The 18109-nt window shown below is 39.8% G+C and overlaps 1 protein-coding gene across 1 annotated transcript; it reads right to left on the reverse strand.

Annotated features, from left to right (window-relative positions):
* Nucleotides 1-830: 830 nt before the first annotated feature.
* washc4 (WASH complex subunit 4) lies at nt 831-15598 on the reverse strand. Its single transcript, XM_014975036.2, has 33 exons — nt 15446-15598; nt 13980-14119; nt 13849-13902; nt 13701-13766; nt 13560-13605; nt 13396-13463; nt 13237-13319; nt 12349-12391; nt 12139-12242; nt 11152-11272; nt 10937-11060; nt 10712-10839; nt 10459-10619; nt 10252-10378; nt 9584-9709; nt 9372-9479; nt 9121-9267; nt 8935-9014; nt 7672-7777; nt 6735-6851; nt 5622-5790; nt 4755-4909; nt 4601-4675; nt 4423-4527; nt 4204-4338; nt 3502-3610; nt 3337-3403; nt 3146-3232; nt 2852-2999; nt 2640-2736; nt 2353-2549; nt 2003-2093; nt 831-1866 (listed from the first exon to the last, which is right to left on the reverse strand). Exons 1-33 carry the CDS (start codon nt 15504-15506, stop codon nt 1802-1804), a joined length of 3510 nt encoding a protein of 1169 aa, XP_014830522.2. The 5' UTR covers nt 15507-15598; the 3' UTR covers nt 831-1801.
* Between the last annotated feature and the right edge of the window lie 2511 nt (nt 15599-18109).

The raw sequence follows: 18109 nt of genomic DNA on the forward strand, positions 1-18109 counted from the left end.
GTTACTATTTTTGTAAGGAAAAAAAAAAAAGAAAATGTGTACATTTTGTTTTTTTGCATCACATAAGACTATATGTACGAATGTGTATATATGATTGCTACATATATATATGTCTGTATATATAAATATATATATCTATATGATATCTATTTTGAGAGAAATTTTGCCCTGCCTTGTACCTCTTTTTTTATGAGGCGAGCATGGATATGTGGATGTAACGAATTTTCTGGAACTGCTGGACAGGGTGTCATTTTGGCACTGTGGGCACTTACATCAAAGTAATATTAATAAAACATCAATAACAGAAAGGCCTAAATCTCACTTTTCCCAGTTCGAAAGGAAAGACAGAAGTGTAAGAAGCGATCCTTGTAGTTGCAGGCCAAAGTAAAATAAAAAAAAAAGTAGGGATCCATTTTTAATTCAGGCTGTTTCAACAGTAGTGAACACTACTTCATAGGGAAATGAGAAAACTTGGATTTGCTTAAAAAGAATCGAAACCAGTCTTGTATTTTTTGAAGTCAAAGCTTCTTTGTATTAAAGCAGACACGGCTTTCCTGAACCACTGTGTCGTTTATTAAACGTCAATAATTTCAATATTCCTCCCCACACCTCAGGAAATGAACTGAGGTCTGCAGTAGCGCCTGTGCTGCTCTGATATCTTCACATGGTAGGGAGGAATGGGGACATAAAGGAAGAGATTGTGAAGACTGCAGATTATCTGGTTTGTGCATGTAAACTGTAAACTAAGACCTGATCCTGGACTTCATCAAAGATGATGAAGCCACATCATAAATTTAAGGGCAAAAGAAAAAAAATTATTGAAACCCAACTAAGACCATATTCTTTATATTTATTGAGACATTACACATTTTAAATGGACGTTAGCTGAACCTGTGCAACCAGACCTTTGCTAAGTTTAACCCTCAACCTAGAACAAAGCTCTTAATGCTACATGTGCACCACATGCATATGATGCATGAAAATAATGTGAAAAATGTGGGGAACTAAGAGACAACCATTGTACCTTCCTACTATGTGGAAAGGTATCGAATAAAAAAAACATTATTCATTATTCATCCCAACATTGTGAATATTGGGAGCTCCCAGACATCTTACTTGCTGCAAGAGAAACAATAAATCTAAATATGACGAAAAAAATAAAAAGGTTTATAAATGGCATTAATTTCAAAACATCTGATCTAAGTTGGTCCAAATGTTAGAAAAACTGTGAAGTCATCTGAATTGTGATTTTAAACAATCTCATTAACATCCAGATGACAAAACCAAAATCAGGTGAATGTTTTCCACTCAGATGAGAACAATTTCGGAGAAAGTGCTCGACATTTTCCCACCGGGAAAATCTTTATGTTATGAAATGGCGAATTTGCATCGGCTGTGGAGTTTACCGTCTGCACATGAATTATCAAAACAAGTACCCAGAGTTTATGAAGGCACATATGATTCATTTATACAATGTATGAAATGCTCAAAGAAACAAAACAAATAATGAAAACTTTGTCTGTAGACATTTCCTCAGTCTGCCGAGAGCGAGGCAAGATAAAAATGATTTTGTTTTTACCTTAAATTAGTTCAAGTAGTAGGGGCTTGTGTAAATGACCCACTGGATGTTTAGAGACACTTCCTGTATTAGCACTTAAAGCACACAGACTTTAGGATAACTGGGACATCAAACAAATCCATTGTTTGGTGAATTTTTCAGTCTTTTGTCCACAAACGCGCGCGTGGGATCATTCCTCTGCAGAGCTCTCAGGAATAATCCTGAACGGTCTCACAGTGACTCTTACTTTGAGGACGACTCTGCAGGCGTGGAGCCTTCCGGAGACATTCCCACTTTCCCAGCTTCGTCTGAAGGACAAAAACAACCTCTGAGACCAACTTTGTATTTCAAAAATGATCTACAAAGACGAACCCGTGACAGCTGGACGGGGTGGGTCCAAGCGTGACGGACAGACCGAGCTGACAACGGCACGCCAAGGTTTACCTTTCTTCTCCTGGGTTTCCTCGGCTGCGGTTTGGTCGGCTCTGAAGAAGATCCTCGCGCTGCTTAATGAGAAGTAGAGCAGCTCAAACTCCTGCAAAGAGGAGAGAACTGTAAAATATACGCCAGCAGAGAGAGTTTTATTAGCAGAAACTTTGCAGAATTACAAACAAATCCGCTGTTTACTAATTAAGCCACGTCGGAAGGAGAACTGGTTTTATTTAGGTGGATTTTCATGGGTGAAATATTTGAAAAAAACGAATTTCCTAATCCTGTGTGTTGGTCCTTCACACAAAATACACCGAAGATTACATGTGGATCATCATTGCCACTCAAGAGAGTTTCTTAAACACCTGCAAGTAGACATCCAGCCTCTTCTGGGTGAGATTCATCGTCTGCAGCAGCTTCTCGTCCTGACCGGCGGACTGCGCCGTCTGCTCCTTCGCCACCGCGCTCAGCTCTTTCCTGTACTTATCTCGGACCGCTTGGAACCAGTGAAGAGAGTCGAACTCCAGGTACTGGTCCAGCAGCTTCAGGATGTACGCAACACCTAGGTAAAAAAAACAAAACAGAAAAACCAAACATCAGCTGACAGCAGCAAAAGAACAGCAGGATGATTTTACTCTCCGACTGTGCTGACCCATGGCAAAGCCGTCGTCTGTGAAGGCAGCTCCGGTTTTGTTCTTCTTGTTGAGTTTCTCTTTACAGCTGATTGAGTGCTCCACAAAATTCACAGTCTGAAAGTGAGATATTTATTTATTTATTTATTTATTTATTTTGGAGGGGTGTCGTTAGAAAATTTTTCGCATGAAAACAACAAGATGTCAGCTTGAAGCATCACGCAGCACTGACCAGCGGCGGTACGATCATGTAGAAGTTCCTCAGGTGCATGTTCTTGGCGCTACGAAACTCGGGGGCAAACACGGCCACCAGCTTCTTGAAGTACTCCGTCCCCTCGGCAGAGTTGCTGGTCAGATCGCTCAACACTGAATCCAGGACGCTGGGGGGAAAACAAAAACGACCATGAGAGAAGCGAGGCCTGAGGACGCTTTCTGTTTATCTGAATGGCTGTGGTGCCACCTGCAGTCAAAATACAGAAGCACACCCAACAGTGAACATTGGAAAACTTTTCACCAAAGCTCCTACCTGGCAGATCTTTGGGTTTCCTCAGAGAGTCCCTCCTCCTTAACGAGCTCCTCAAAGTTGACTATATCTTCCAGGTCGGGGACAAATCTGAAAACGATGAAACCCTTTGCTGAAAGCTTACTTAAAGAAAAAAAGAAAAAAAAAGGATCCGCACAGATCAGATCTGAGAAGATTACTTAAATTTCTTATACCTGATCGCGCTGCTGCAACAGTGAAGGCCTCCAGAACGGATCATGCGGACGTAGCCCATGGCGTTGCCTGAAAGAAAGTGGAAAGTGGTTTTAAAAGGGCACTGCGTTCATCTTCACATGCAAGTTGGAGGCTTTTTTTTCCTTATGTGATGGAGAAATTCTCACCGATCTGGCTGATGAGCTGTCTGAACTGATCCAGATAGCTCTGCCCATCAGGAGTGAGGCCAAGCTTTCTGATGCCGCGGTTAAACTTCTCTGCACGCTCAAATGGATACTGCAACACACACACACACACACACACACACACACACACACACACACACACACATAAATGTGAGTGATAAAAGGAAGGGAGTAGCACAGAGAGAATTAGAGAATACATCTACAGTGCCTTTTTAAAAGTATTTTATACCAGTTCAACACTCCTATGCAAATTCAACATAAGACAGTCACATGTCAAGATGTCACAGAATCAGTAAGCAAATCAATCAACCAATCACCATGTGGGTTTTATTGGTCTGATTTCATGCACTAATGGATAAGAGCTACATATTAAGCAGTTCCTGCTGGACGAGCAGCAGGAAGAAAGAAGAAAGAAAGTGATAAGAAGTCCAGTTTAAAGTTTGCCACAAGTCATGTAGCAGAAACGTGGAGGAAGGAACTCAGGGGTCAGATAAGAACTAAATGCAACTTTCTAGCAAACAAGTAAAAACTCAATATGCGGAGGGAAAACCGAGTCTGCACATGAACCTGAATGCATTAACCTCTTGCTGAAAAATGGAGATTTACTAAAAGGCAAAGAAGGACAGAATTCAACATTTCAGGAGTGGATCCACCTCATTGTTCCAAGCTACTGAAATCCCTTACCTTATGGTCAGACTGATCCTTTATCTCCCTGAAAAAGCGGATGTCCTTAATGAGCCTGGACTTGATGTGTTCGTCATACATGAACTGGCTGAAGATGTAAAACTTTTTCCGCAGGAACTGATAGGTAAAATTGACCTGACGGGAGAAACGAGACGTCGCAAAACGAAAGAAAAGCTCCAGTCGAGACAACAGGGAGAACGCAACCAGATGAAAACTCACTGTGGTGTTCATGATGCCCGTGCCGTGCGTCCGAATCGAGTTTGCGACGTGACGGATGTTGATGGTGTTGAGGTGCTTGTTGTTACTCGCCTTTTCCACGAAGATCTGCAGAGGAAGCATCAGTTCAGAGCCCGCTGTGAGCAGGAGCGTCTGCGCCTTACGGCTGGACGAGTCCTACCTGGTTGTTCAGGTTGTAGAGGTAGCGCGAGACAAAAACGTGAATGTTTCTCATGATCTCCAGGACGTCCAAACCCTGAATGAGAGCAGACGGGGTTACAGTTAATAAAGTCGTCTGCTGACGCCTCCCTTCGTCACGAGGCGCGTCTCCGGACCTGCTCCAGAGTCTGGCTGGGCAGGTGCGCCTCCGTCATCGTGAGCCCGTAGCGCTGCGTCGCGAGGTTTCTCATCTCACTGTAGGTGGCCCAGTCGTGCAGAGCAACGGTGGTCAGGTTGTAGAAAGTTTTATCCAGGTAGTGGGTCACATAGGCTGCAAGGCGGTTAAAAGCAAAAATTAATCTCAACTTCTGCAAATCTTTCAAAGAAAGTCAGGCTTAGGCTTGAAGCAAACGGGATTTACTGTTCCAGGGAAAGGCATTGTTGGTTTGTTTATGAGCTGCATTAGTGAACTAAGGAGAGCAAATTAAAAAGAATCCATGGATCAGCTGATCACTTTACTTTAATAAAAAAAAAAAAAAAGAAAATATTCTTAAATATTCCTAGAGGTAAAGATAAAAATTTTTTGTTTTGATGAAATTCAACTCTTTCCCAACTCTGGAACGCTTCGAGTTTCCTTCAAACCTTAAATATCCTGGAAATAAAATGATCTATTTTACAAATAAGCTAAGTGCTAAAATAGGATTGTAAAATGAGTCAAATTTTTATTGTGAAACTTCTGGGGAAAAAAAATAAATAAATAAATGAAAATCCTGCCCCTCAAACCCTCAAAGAGCATTTTAGGGATGGATTCAACTGCAAGTTCAAAAATCTGCAACCAGGCAGAGATTCTCTAAACAATCAGTAGAGTAAAAACGTCCTGCATGTTCGCACGCGAGCGTGTGTTGACCCTGAACCGGATGGAGCAGATTTATGGATGCAATTCACGGAACTTATTCAGAGGTCTTGCTGAAAAAGTGTCAGCAAGACCAAGAAATCTGCCCGTAAAATGAGAAACGTGTAGGCGTCTGACCGATTCTCTGCACCTTTGATGTGAACGAAGCGGTTGAAGAACCGGATTGGTTTAACGGAGAAGAAGTGGGCCAAGTCCTTCATGCCGACTTTAAACGGGTTCCTGTCGTCCAGCTTCAGGTGGGTGTGGACGGAGAGGCGCAGGTCCTTCTCGATCTCCTTACACAGCTTGTCGAGGAGATGCTGCAGAGAGGCGGGAACGACAGCAAACGTCGGTAAAGCTGCGGAAAGTGGCGATTTGCTACAAGGCAAAGCTTGTTTGATGAAGAGATCACAGTATTTAGGTAAAACGACCTTGAGGTTTCGATCTAAATGTGACTTTTTAAAGCAAACACTCCCAGACAGCTACAGGAGGTTCAGCTCTTTCTGGGAGAGCAGCCAGAGAGGTCAGATGTTTTGTAAATTAACTATTTAAGGACAAAGTCTTATGTAATTTGAGTCTCGGGAGAAACATAACCAATAATTGGAGAGCACGTTTCTTTTTTTGCCCCATTGGGCCTGTGATAGAGATTTTTGGTACTTTCAGTTTAAAGTGTTCTCTTTTTAATGCGTGTATGAACTGACCTGGAGGTCACGACTGTCTGTTCATCTTCATGTGAGACAGTCAACTCTGTGTTTCCCAGACCTTAAATTCTTATCAACCGGAATACCTCCTAACTTAGGAACTGCCTGTGTGCAGTCGTATTTTGTCTTATGTTTATCTTCCTCCTTCTCTGTTGACAGTTTGACCGAGATTTGAACCGGGCTCAGACCGTAGATCAGATATCACACCTGGAACTGGGTTGCTAGTTGTTTGGGTTAAATGTTTTACGACCTCTGTTGTTTTTCCTGGTTGCTCCCTGTGGCTGTTCTGCTTTGACAATAAAACAGGGGCTCTTCTCCTTTTGCAAAAGCTTGGTCATAAAATTCATATACGTTGTCTGTGGTTCTTTTATGTAGGTTCGAGAAAAATACCTATTAGCCTGAATGAGTCTGTTTTAGGTTAATACAGACAGAATACAGATTTTAGCTGGATCCTCATTTGTTTCTCTGTTTTTACTCTGACCTAAAATACAAAGGACACAAGCTGAAAGCAGTTTACTTAAATTACGACATGTTTCCTCCTCATCCTCACTCACGCCGCTTACCTCGTTGAACACGCCCATGATCTCCTTGTCGAAGCACTCCAGCAGCTGGTCACATGACTCCAAGTGTTTAGCGTAGAGCATGCATGGCACACTGTCTCTTAGCGCACTAAACATGTACTGGTCACACCAATAACAAAGAGAAAAGCAGAAGGGGCGTTAAAAGTCCTGCAGTTTTTGCCCATGTAATAGAAAATTTCCTCTTTAGCCTCATTTCATCTTTGATGGAACTGATGATACATTTATTTTATGATTATATCTGCTGTGTTTTTGTAATTTCTGCAAGATGTGTTTTTCTCCATTAAAGAAGTTTCCAGGCAATGTTTAGATGTTTCTGCAGCTGTGACAGCAGAAGAGACCTGAAGGCATCTCGGGTAAAACGCTTGACCTGGAAATAGTCTTAAAGGACTGACACGTGTGAAACGCACGAGTAACTGACAAAGAACAATTAGAAGCTTCTCCTGAAATTATTATCGTTTCTCTTTCCTTCCATAAAAAACATCCCGTCCAAGAGGTGGGGGACGGTTCATGAGGTGGAGGTCAGGATCGTCTCTGTGGTCCATCTGGCAATAGAGGTCAGATCAGACTGTGTGTGGGTCTTTTCCTTGCTGTGACTATATACTGATGTGATGTGTGTCGTTCAGGGCTCTTCTAATGACTGCGTTCAGTGAGACGGTTCTTCAAACAGTTTTCCCTTCGAATAAAGAAACTTAAAGACAAAGATCAAGCTTTCTCTTATTATCGAAACAGCTTCTCATTCTTTGATAAATGAAATTTCCATAACACCCAAGATGAACAAAAGTGTTTACAGCGTCTGCAGCCGTTATCGTTTCTTTGATTGTCAAGAGTCTTAGCTTTCTAATCATATGCGTGTGTAATAAGAAAGGGGTTTTAAACAAAGGCTGTTTTTTTTTGTTTTTTTTTTTAAGAATCTGCCTACATGCATCCGTGCTGCATCCACGGCGTTGTCATACACATCGTCCAGGTAGATGGGAAACACAGCCCTGTGCCAGTACAGGAAACTGCAGTCACACTGGAGCCTGACCCTGAAAGCGAAGGCAACCGTCAGAGAACAGTATCCTCATTCGACACATTCTGTAAATATCAAATAAAATTGATGAAAATGAGCTTTACTGATTAAAATAAGACACTGTTTCCTCATTTTCTGGGGAATAAAAAGCAACAGTCCATTCATCGAGAACTCTCAAGATCTTTTTTTTTTCTTTCTTTTTTTTTTTTTTACTTTTATGGTCAATGTTTGTTGGAGAAAACTTTTCAGTTGATCTCTGGAATAAGGCTGCTGAGAGTCAAAGCTTCAAGGAGACATCCTCTCTTTATACAGCTCTCGTCATGTCACACACGCAGGTGTGAGTGAAAACGGTTGCGAAACATCAACATGTCAACCAATCCTGAGAACTTTCTGACAACCGAGTTCTTATTCCAAGAAGCTAAAAGGTGTGATGCACCTCATAATGTCAGAGATGCATCTATAAGTTATTAACTGCATATCCTGCAAGGGTGGGTGTCAATATTTCCCCTATGATCAGCGACTGTTCTAGCTGATGTCTTTATTCTCTATTCATAAGTGCTAAAAAGCTGACCTTTAACTGACACATGTAGGTCTAAGCAGTACCCTGCTTTAACACTGAGGCGGCTGGGCCTTTTCCGGTTCAATCAGCTTCATGCACAGACACTTCTGCTTGTTAGTTTCTGCTGACCATTTGTTCTTTGCACACAGGGCTGCTGTTGAATAAGTATGTATCAGGCTTCAAATAAAAGTATTAACACCTTGATTTTGTTGTTTCTTTAATATGCCACCAAAAGTAATGCTATTTGGATATAAGTATATGCATGAGCTTCACTAAGCTTAAGAAACTATGTGCACCCTTAAGGGGTAAGCTTGCTATAACTTTGTGCAAAAGTTGATCCCGTGACTTTAGGAGTCTCAGGGTAGCTTCCTATGTTAAAACTAAGCAAAATGAATGAAATGTTTTGGCACCCTGGTCAACTTTGATGCTTATGAGGTCAGGAACATCAGGGAGTGGTCATAAATGATTTTAATTCAACATGTTCATCATGTTTTATTGATGAAAAATCAAAACTATTTTTTTTCCCTCCCCCAACAAGGTTTTAAAAGTTTCTGCTGCTGCTGGAACTCTCCTCCCACCTCGATCCCAGGAACAACGCAGAAAGAACAGCTCACCTTTCACAAAGCTCACTGATCAAATCCAGCTTCTTCAGCACCACCTGCAGCGGAAGCAGCTCCTCGTCTTTAAAGGTTTTCTAGGTAAAATAGTCAAAAAAAATAAAAAATAGCCATTAGAGAATCAGCATTAAATCTGTGTGTATGCGTGTGTGTGTGTGCTATGACTAAGATCTTTCAGCGTACCAGCTGCGTGCCGACACACAGAGCCAGAGACACAACCAGCCGTCGCTCCTTTGTGCTCGGACCACTCAGCGCGTTTTCTGCAAGCACTAAAGACGAAAGGACGTCCAGCCGCTGCTCGCTGTACTTCTTATCAGAGATCACCCTTTTCTTTTGGGGGCAGGAGGGTAAAATTAAAAAAATAAATTAAAGAGCTGAGAAAAAAAAAAGTTGTATAACACAGTAATAACTAAATATGAGGTTTTTGTGCTTACTTTTGCATTGCTGATGGCATTGAGGGCCTGAGACTGGAGCTGCAGAGTGATGAGTGAAACGGAATCGGCTACGACCATCGACCTCCTGTGGAACGTGTGCTCCACGGCCTGCGAGGAGAGTCACATGGGAAAAAACTGCCTTGTTTCATCCAGGAGACTTGGTGTAGCAAGACCTCGCTTTATTTTGACAACTGGAAAACCTGCAGACACACCTTGAGCAACTCAACCAATCGACAGAGAGCTTTAACGGACGTCTTGGTCATGGGCCGCTGCATCGACATGTACATGTTCATGGTGGTCTTGATGATGGTGCTGATGCTGTAAGCGTACAGGATGCCCTGTGGGAAAGAGACAGCACTTACACCGTCAAGTGATTTCAAATAACAACGAAGGCTTTCCGTCATTCTCGGCTGCATTCAGACTAAAAGATAGAGTTGTGTTTGGGATTTTTCAATGAACTTGTTTTGTTGAATAATGTCACGCTCTGTAGTTTTGAAACTGGAATGGAGCACATGTTTGTTGTTACTATTATTTTATTGTCAAATTATCACCAACTCTCGTGTAATAGATTTGTTTAAAGGTTTGTTAGCGGAACAAAGCAGAGAGGCAAACCCACGATGGATTGACTTGGTATTTTAAAAGCCTTCCTCTGCACCATTATGAGGCCCCCTTTCCTCCTTCTTTAACTCTTCATTTAAGTTTTCATATGCCATTATTAATTACATAAAAACTTAACCGGGTATTGACCATCTGCTGTCTGCAATTTCTATACACCACCACTAAAATATGGATCCAGATTGACCGTGATGGACCGATAGTTCAACTAACAATCAAAACAACTTCACGAAACGTGAAAAATCGAGCTCAGCCGAGAGCCCACCTGCACAAATACGTTGCATCTGCTGTTGAGGTCCTCAGCCAGTTTGTCACTTTTGTTCTCCTTGGACAGAACGGACTCCATCTTCATCATCCACGAAGTTACAAAAACGTAGTAAGACTGGACATCCCTGAAAGAAATGGCACCTACGTGTCGGATTATATTCGTTGCAAGAGCATCTTATCGTGAGTGAATGTTTCTTGTGCCAACTTTGTTAGCGTTTGAGCCCTTTGCTGCAGGTAGGTGTCTCTCTGTGCTTTGATCGTCTGGAGATTCTTCTTGTCCATCAGCTTGGCAGCGGCCGGGACCTTAGCGGTGAGGAAGGCGTCGGGAAACCAGATGATATTTGCAATCAGAGTGACAGCAGGGACCTACGAGAGACAAAGAGATGGAGAAATGGGTGAAGAAAATACTTTAAAAACGATGAGGAGGTGTTATCCAATCGAGCTAAGAACACGTCTACCTTTTTGCAGATGTCAAGCAATGCTTTGTAGAGTTTTTTGTCGACACTTCTGAAAATATGAAAGTGCAGGACAAAGAGACCGCAGACTGCAGCGTACTTATCCCTCTGGTCAATTTCTGAAGGCTCGCCTTAAAAAAGAAAAGAAAAAAAAAAAGAAGATAAATAAAACTTTGCTCAAAATGAAACCAGGTGAGAGGACAGGATGATTTATCCTGAGACACAAACCGATTTTGGACTCCACACTCGTGAAGATGGAGCGAATGTTGAAGGCAAACTCCTCGGCAAAGGAACTGTTTTTGGAGACAGCGACCCCCTCGGCCGGGTCATCAAATCTCTGCTCCACGCAGGCCTGTTGTCGAACACTGGGAGGTTAACGTTGCTCAAAGCAACTCTGGATCATTAAGGCAATAAATCTGCTGGTAGGAAGGGAATAAAAGCACCTGCACTATCATGCCATCCAGCAGCTGCCCCTCCAGCTTCAACAGGAGCTTCTCAAAGGGCTTCAGCTTTTCTTCAGGAATGGAAAATTTTCCAGGGTTGTGATGAACAGACTTTAGTAACCTACACACATGCACAAGATACGTTAAATATGTTCAATCAAGGTAGGGCGATTGCAGTATTTAGTAACTGTGCAGAATGTCCAAAAGCTCTAACTTACTTAAATAAGATTTGCATTTTTGATAACCTTCACAAACAGCTTTCAGTCATTTGTAAAAGTGAACTAATGGAGTCAGTTATGGAAAATGACAGTAGTTTGTAGTTTATTAGACATATTTTGACCATGAAAGTTTGGTAAGTTTTTAGGGGTAAAATTAACTACAACTTTCATTAATTGATGCTTTCAACACAAACCCTTTTGGGTCGCACAGCAGTGAAATTGTTAGAACTGTTGCTTTGCAGAAAGATGGCCAAACGTCTTTCTGCATCGTGGTTTCTCTAGGAACTGGTTCTCAACATGTCTGCTTAGAGTAAGACTCAGTGGATGCGTGTGGTTCAATAATTGACTAAATTAAAAGTGAAGTGGTTTTATAAAGGAGAAAATCTAGCTTTTTTTTATTTAAAGTTGTGGAAGAAGGCTTATGTTTTTGGCAGTAGAAAGCATTTTCCTGTCAGAAGGAGGAGTAATAGCATTGTTTTGTCTGGAAAACCAAGTTAGCCGTCCAAGAATAACTTGGCAAACGTGGAAAGATTAATTGAGGTAAAGTTTTAAACTGACATCTGCATGATTCCAGGAATCTTTGCTGAGAGTCCAGTGTGAAGCTTGAAGCTTGCCAGTGGACTTTTTTTTTTGTTAAAAAGTGCCATGTATCAGGACTTTGGGGAACTTTTGTCTAGAGATTGTATTGCACACATACATACAATTAAGTTCCCTGTGTTTGGTCGGGAAGAGAGAAAATCTTTTGCACATTTTATGTGTGTGTATTGACCTTTTATACATCTTCCAGTGATCTTTCAGGGTAGCGTGATTTTCCATAATCTCATCAAGCGTTATCAGCACCACTAGGAGCTCCCCCAGGTGCTCATAAACCACCTGCAGGAGAAATGCAGAGAAGACACAGGAGGAGATGAAGGCCAAGTTAACAAAAAAGGATTGAAAATAAAAATAATAATTAAGAAAACAGTAAAAGAAAACCAACCTGGAAATGGACACCAGATGATTCAATGATTTTTGTTGCACCCCTAAAGTACAAGAGCAAACATTAAGCACATTACTATTTTTTTAAGCCTGCAAAAGATGAAAAAAAAAAAAAAAAAAAACAGTTTAGGAACAACCAAAACCCACTAATTATTATTTTAAAAACTAGGAATACTAAAGAAACTACACTGACCTATCATCCAGATGTACAGCGGAACCACAAAGAAATTACTGAATTATTAACAAAAACATCTAATGTTCCTCAGGTCAGGCTGTCATTGGTGACTTGTTGGGATAAGCAGGCAGATGGATCGGTAAAATGTGATGGGATACAGAAAAAAAAATGACATCTTTAACTTTTATTGCTTTTTTTTTTTTAGATCTCAACAAAATGGTAAGGAGAACTTTGGTAGCAGCAAAACAACAATTTATTTTCTAGATTACTTGAGAATAGTTTGCTATTATATAAAATATTTCTACGACCTTTTCAGGGAAACATCTTAAAAATAAAAAATGAAATGGACTGCTAATGTCGAGAGAGATTTCTTGGTTTGAAGAGTGTAAAGGAGGAATTTATACACGTCATATTAACAGGGTGTAGTTTCAGATGAAGTGGAAAACATTCTTTAACAGAAAAAAAAGGCTTGACAAAAATGTTCAAAAAGTTTCAGTACATTTGCAAGAAAGAAAAAAAAGAGAAAAACATGAAAACAGAACATTTTACATCATCAAAGATTTTGTCTGCCACGTATGGATGACAGAAAAACAAAACAACAAAAAAAACCTTATCCAAAATAAGCAATCCAATTATTAATGACTCCTCCACAGCAGAATAGTTTCTCAATCGGATCCAAGACATTTTGTTTAGTGCTTGACCTGTGGAGCTTACTTGCTGCTGTTGTAGAGGGCAGCCAGCTGATGAATGATGCCGACCACCACTTCGTAACATCTGGATACAAAGCAGGACAGTTCCTATAGAAGAAACAAAAGATAATTAAGTAAAGAAAACAAAACTAAAAATGAACAAAGTTTAATATGTGCAAATCACCTGTAGGAATGAAATAAATCTGCCCATTTGAATCTGCGACTCGCCTTCAAGAACACTGGTTTCACACACTGTAATAAAAAAAAAAAAAAAACAGCACGTGCTACAGCCATATTTTCACCTGCAATAAGGAAATTGTCTACAAATAATAAGAGCTGATACTCTACCTCCCTCTCCATAGAACAATAAGCCATTATAAAATTTGGTTTCCGCCTGGAAATAAAAGCATTAGTGTCCCAGAGAGCAAACACACATAGACCAGAGTAATCCAATAGAAGAGAAGAGTCCTTTGTTTTAACAGTGCTTACCTCATATTTTAGCTTTTTCACTTCACCGCACAGAGCAGCATAAACCGTTATAACTTTATTCAAGACCTGCGTGCAACACAAGTGGTTAGCTTCATACCACGGTGCAAATGCTTATTTATTAAAAAAAAACAACAATTGATTGTTTTACCTTGTTGTCTGTTTTAATTAACTCTAATAATGAGGTCTGCTCGTATGGGAGAAGCTGAAAAGAATCAAAGAAAAGCATGAGTTTAGTTTCTGTCATTTTCTCCTTTTACAGGTAAACGTGCAGCTACTTACTTTTAGAGCGATGGGGTCCAGAGTGAAGTCCCACACATCTCCAATAGAGTCATCCAAAGCCTCTTCAATGCCCTTCAGCTGAGAGGTGTATTCTTCCAGAAACTTGCTGTAGTTCTTCAGCTGAACCTCTGTGTGGATTTCTGTTAAATAAGAAGAATAACAAGTCCATTCATGAAAGTAAATTTGATTGCTTTTAGTAAGCAAATTGAAAAATGTACTTATGAGGCCTTGTCACATTCTTATGACAAATGCAACTTGAGTCAAGTAGTTGAGCAGTCGCTCTCCAGAGTTTTTGAAGGTATAAATATAAGGTGTCATATATTTGAAATTAATGTGGTTTGTACAGACTATTGCGTTGTGCTAATAAACTGTACTTCTAATGAAACAAAATACAAAAGTAAAGGCTAGATTCAGACTGCTGCACTGCATGTTTGTAATTTCATTAATACTACTATTAATAATAATAATAATAATAATAATAATAATAATAATAAATCTAATTTCAGTCCTGAGACTAAAACTGAAAATGTTGTCAAAGAGTTCATCTTATGGGATGGGTAGATTAAAATAAATTATGTGTCTATCTATATACTTTTTTTTTTTTTTTTTCAATGCTCATCAATGAAGATGCATTTGGACAAGTTACAGCCGAAAGGAAAATTTAAATGGAGCAACTTAAAACAGGTCTGGACAATGACTTTTATTCCTGTTTTTGTGTGGGTCTTCGTGTTACATAAGCTGGGATCTCTGTTGAATTTGATATCAGGAATTTTAGCTGCAAGACGCTATTTTTCTCTAAGAAATCAACTCAGTCTCACTTGACTTGGTGCCTTTACTAACATTCAAATGTTCCTTGTTAATATTTCCATCACTTGCTTATACTGACCTAAGTATCCTTACAGAAAACGAATGAAAAAAAAAGATTAATACACTATTTAAGGAAGAAACATTTCATGCAGTAGTAGGAGGACACTGTAGGGACTATTTAGATCAAGATTCTGGCATGGATGGATTAAAAACATCTCTCCTTTGCTGTACTCTTGAGTGAGCTTTCACGTTGAGTAAACATAAACACCGAAAGATTTATAGGTAGAATCAGTACAATAATCACTAATTAAATCACACATGATTACTAAGTATTAATGTAACTAAATTAAATGGGTTTAACGTGATCATAAATGTCAAACTGTCAGTTCTCCCTGGGGGTGAGCTAACGTAGCTAGCTTTCAATTTCACTCATTTACACACCAATTTCACGCGTACACACTGCGTTTACTCAAACCAATCAGCACATCTTAAATGTAATTACAAAGTTGATACTTCAACCAAACTGCAGAATGGTTTTCTCTATTGGGAGCACAGTGGCTTAGCATTTGGCTAGCAGCATAAGCTAACACTGGAAGCAAACAGCAGTTTTAGTCCGCTCCTGCTTCTCTCTGGACGCTCGGCCAGCATGGAGGACTTACTCTGAGAACCGTCGTCAAAGCGGTCAAACTCCCAGTCAGGTGCGATGGTTTCCACTGCCATGTCTCTAGAATAGATCCCCCACAAGATCTAAACTCGGTTCTGTTGTGAAGTAGGGCTGCAAGATCCCATGATGGACCTTGTGATTTTTGTCGCTAGTGCTTATGGGAAATTGAGTTCAATGGAGTTGCCACTTCTTGTCATGAGTACCGAACCAACAACAGAGCTGGTCTACAAGACTGGACAAATGGCTTTTTTTTTTAAAGAAAAAAGAACAAAAAGGAAAGTTTTTATTAGAGAACTATTGAGGAATTTATGCTTCTCATTTTAAGGAAAGTATAAGAAAATAAACTGTATTCACAAGTAGTCACGATGAAAGTACTCTGGGATATATATATATATATATATATATAATTTACTAAAGACATATAAATGTCTTTAGTAAATTGAACAGACACACAATGTATTTCATGAAATGTTCCTCTTACTGGTTAAATTGGAGGATTTACTGCACCTTAATTGATTTAGATGCTTAGCACTATTGGTGTTAAAAAATTTTTGTCATCAGGCATTTTTATTGCAAAAGCACTCATAACAAACAGCTGTCAAATGTGTGTGTGTGTGTGGGGGTGTGTGTGTGTGTGTGTGTGTGTGTGTGTGTGTGGGTGTGGGTGTGCGTGTGTGTGTGTGTGTGTGTGTGTGTGTGTACGGTACATGACTACTAAAAACTCATACACACAAAATACTAAAATTGCACATTTTATACTACTAAAATGTCACACAAGCATACACACACAAAATACCAAAATATCACATGCACATACAATTTTTCTCTCTCACACACAAAATACTAAAATTTAGCGTACACTAATAAAATATCACGCGCATACAATTTTTCTTTCACACACACGCAAAATTCTAAAATTGCACATATACACTATTAAAATATCACACATACAATTTTTTTATCACACGCATACATAAAAGACTAAGATTGCACATATAAACTAATAAAATATCGCACGCACATGCATTTTTTTCCTCTCGCGCACACAGAGGACTAAAATTGTACATATGCACTACTAAAATATCACACACACATACACACAGAGCATACAGACATACTATTCTGAATGATAGGTCGAAAATGTGTGTAAACTAACACTATGCTGAATGAATGAATTAAAGAATTAATGGGGATGAGACTTGGATTTTTCTGTGTGAGAGACTCCTTTTTTATATGTGTGAGAGACTAACGTTTTGTATGTGTGAGTGTCACGGAAGACGGAAGACCCTCATAATTGCGAGATCTCACACATACAAAAAATGAGTTTTTTTGTATGTGTGGGGATGAGACAGAGAAATTCAAGTCTCATCCCCATTCATTCATTAATTCATTAATTCATTCATTCATTCATTCATTCACCCTAGGGTTAGTTCACACACACGCACACATTTTTGACCTATCATTCAGAATAATATGTCTGTATGCTTTGTGTATGTGTGTGCATGCAATATTTTATTAGTTTATATGTGCAATCTTAGTCTCTTATGTATATGTCAGAGAAAATTGTATGCGTGTGATATGTTAATAGTGTATATGCGCAATTTTAGTATTTTGTGTATGTTTGAGAGAAAAATGTTATGTGTGCCCGGCCACCAGGTGTATATGCCTCTTGGATGTTATGCTCACACCTCATAATATACTGTTGCCTATAATCGATAATTCGGGAACTTTACTGTTCCCAACTGTAGTGGCTTTCCTGCCAGGTTGCCCGTTGCCTGTTTCCCGCTCAGTTTCTGTGAGAAATACTGCCTGCCTACTGGTTTAAAAGGTGGCATTTTAGGCTTCGATTTTGGTTCTGACTTATATACTTTAACTGTCCAGGTGTTGTGAAGTCATCTTTAAAGTCTGGCTGTATCTTGCCTTCACCAAGAATCAAAATTCTTTGATTGCTAATTGACTGTGTTTTGGGTGTCTGCAGGGTTATTTTGTCAGTGGTGGGTGGTAGAAGTTTGAGTGTTTTATTGGTGGTTTGTGTCTCAATTTGCTTTGAACTTTAGGCCCTTCCAAAACAATATCATCTCCTACCTTAGCCACTTTGTTCTTCATGGATTCCTTAAAATTCTCGTGTTTCATCCTCTCACTGAGGTACAGTTCTCTCAATTTCGATCCTTGGTTGGTAACTTCTCTGATGTGTTGTTGATCCTTCTCCCTGCTTTTGGTTAGTACCTTTATTTGACCATTTAAGGATCGATTTTCTTTCCTCAGGTCTCTAATTATAAAATCAGACACTGCGTGGTCAAAACCTTTTTTTACAACCACTGCCTCTCTCTCCTGTTTAGCCTGTATCTCCAAGAGTTTGATCACCTGGCGATCTTTTTTCAACAGACGGTTTACTAATTCCTTGTTTCGCTCTTTCTCCTCAGCTAATACGCCGGAAATTAGATCGATCCTTGCTTTAAACTCTAGCTTAGTTCTATCTATGGCTTCCTCCATTGGAGTTTTTTAAAGTTTCTTCTCAATGGCTTTTCTTTCCTTCTCTCCCTCCTTCAGCTTCATTTCCAGAGATCTTATCTTGCTCTCAAGAAGTCTGGTGTAACTCTTCTTATTGTGTTGTTGGTCACCTAGCACAACAAAAGATGAAAAACTCCTCACAATGTGA

Source organism: Poecilia mexicana, unplaced genomic scaffold, assembly GCF_051168715.1.
Source record: "Poecilia mexicana isolate PSO_F unplaced genomic scaffold, ASM5116871v1 scaffold_6, whole genome shotgun sequence".
Classification (NCBI taxonomy): domain Eukaryota; kingdom Metazoa; phylum Chordata; class Actinopteri; order Cyprinodontiformes; family Poeciliidae; genus Poecilia; species Poecilia mexicana.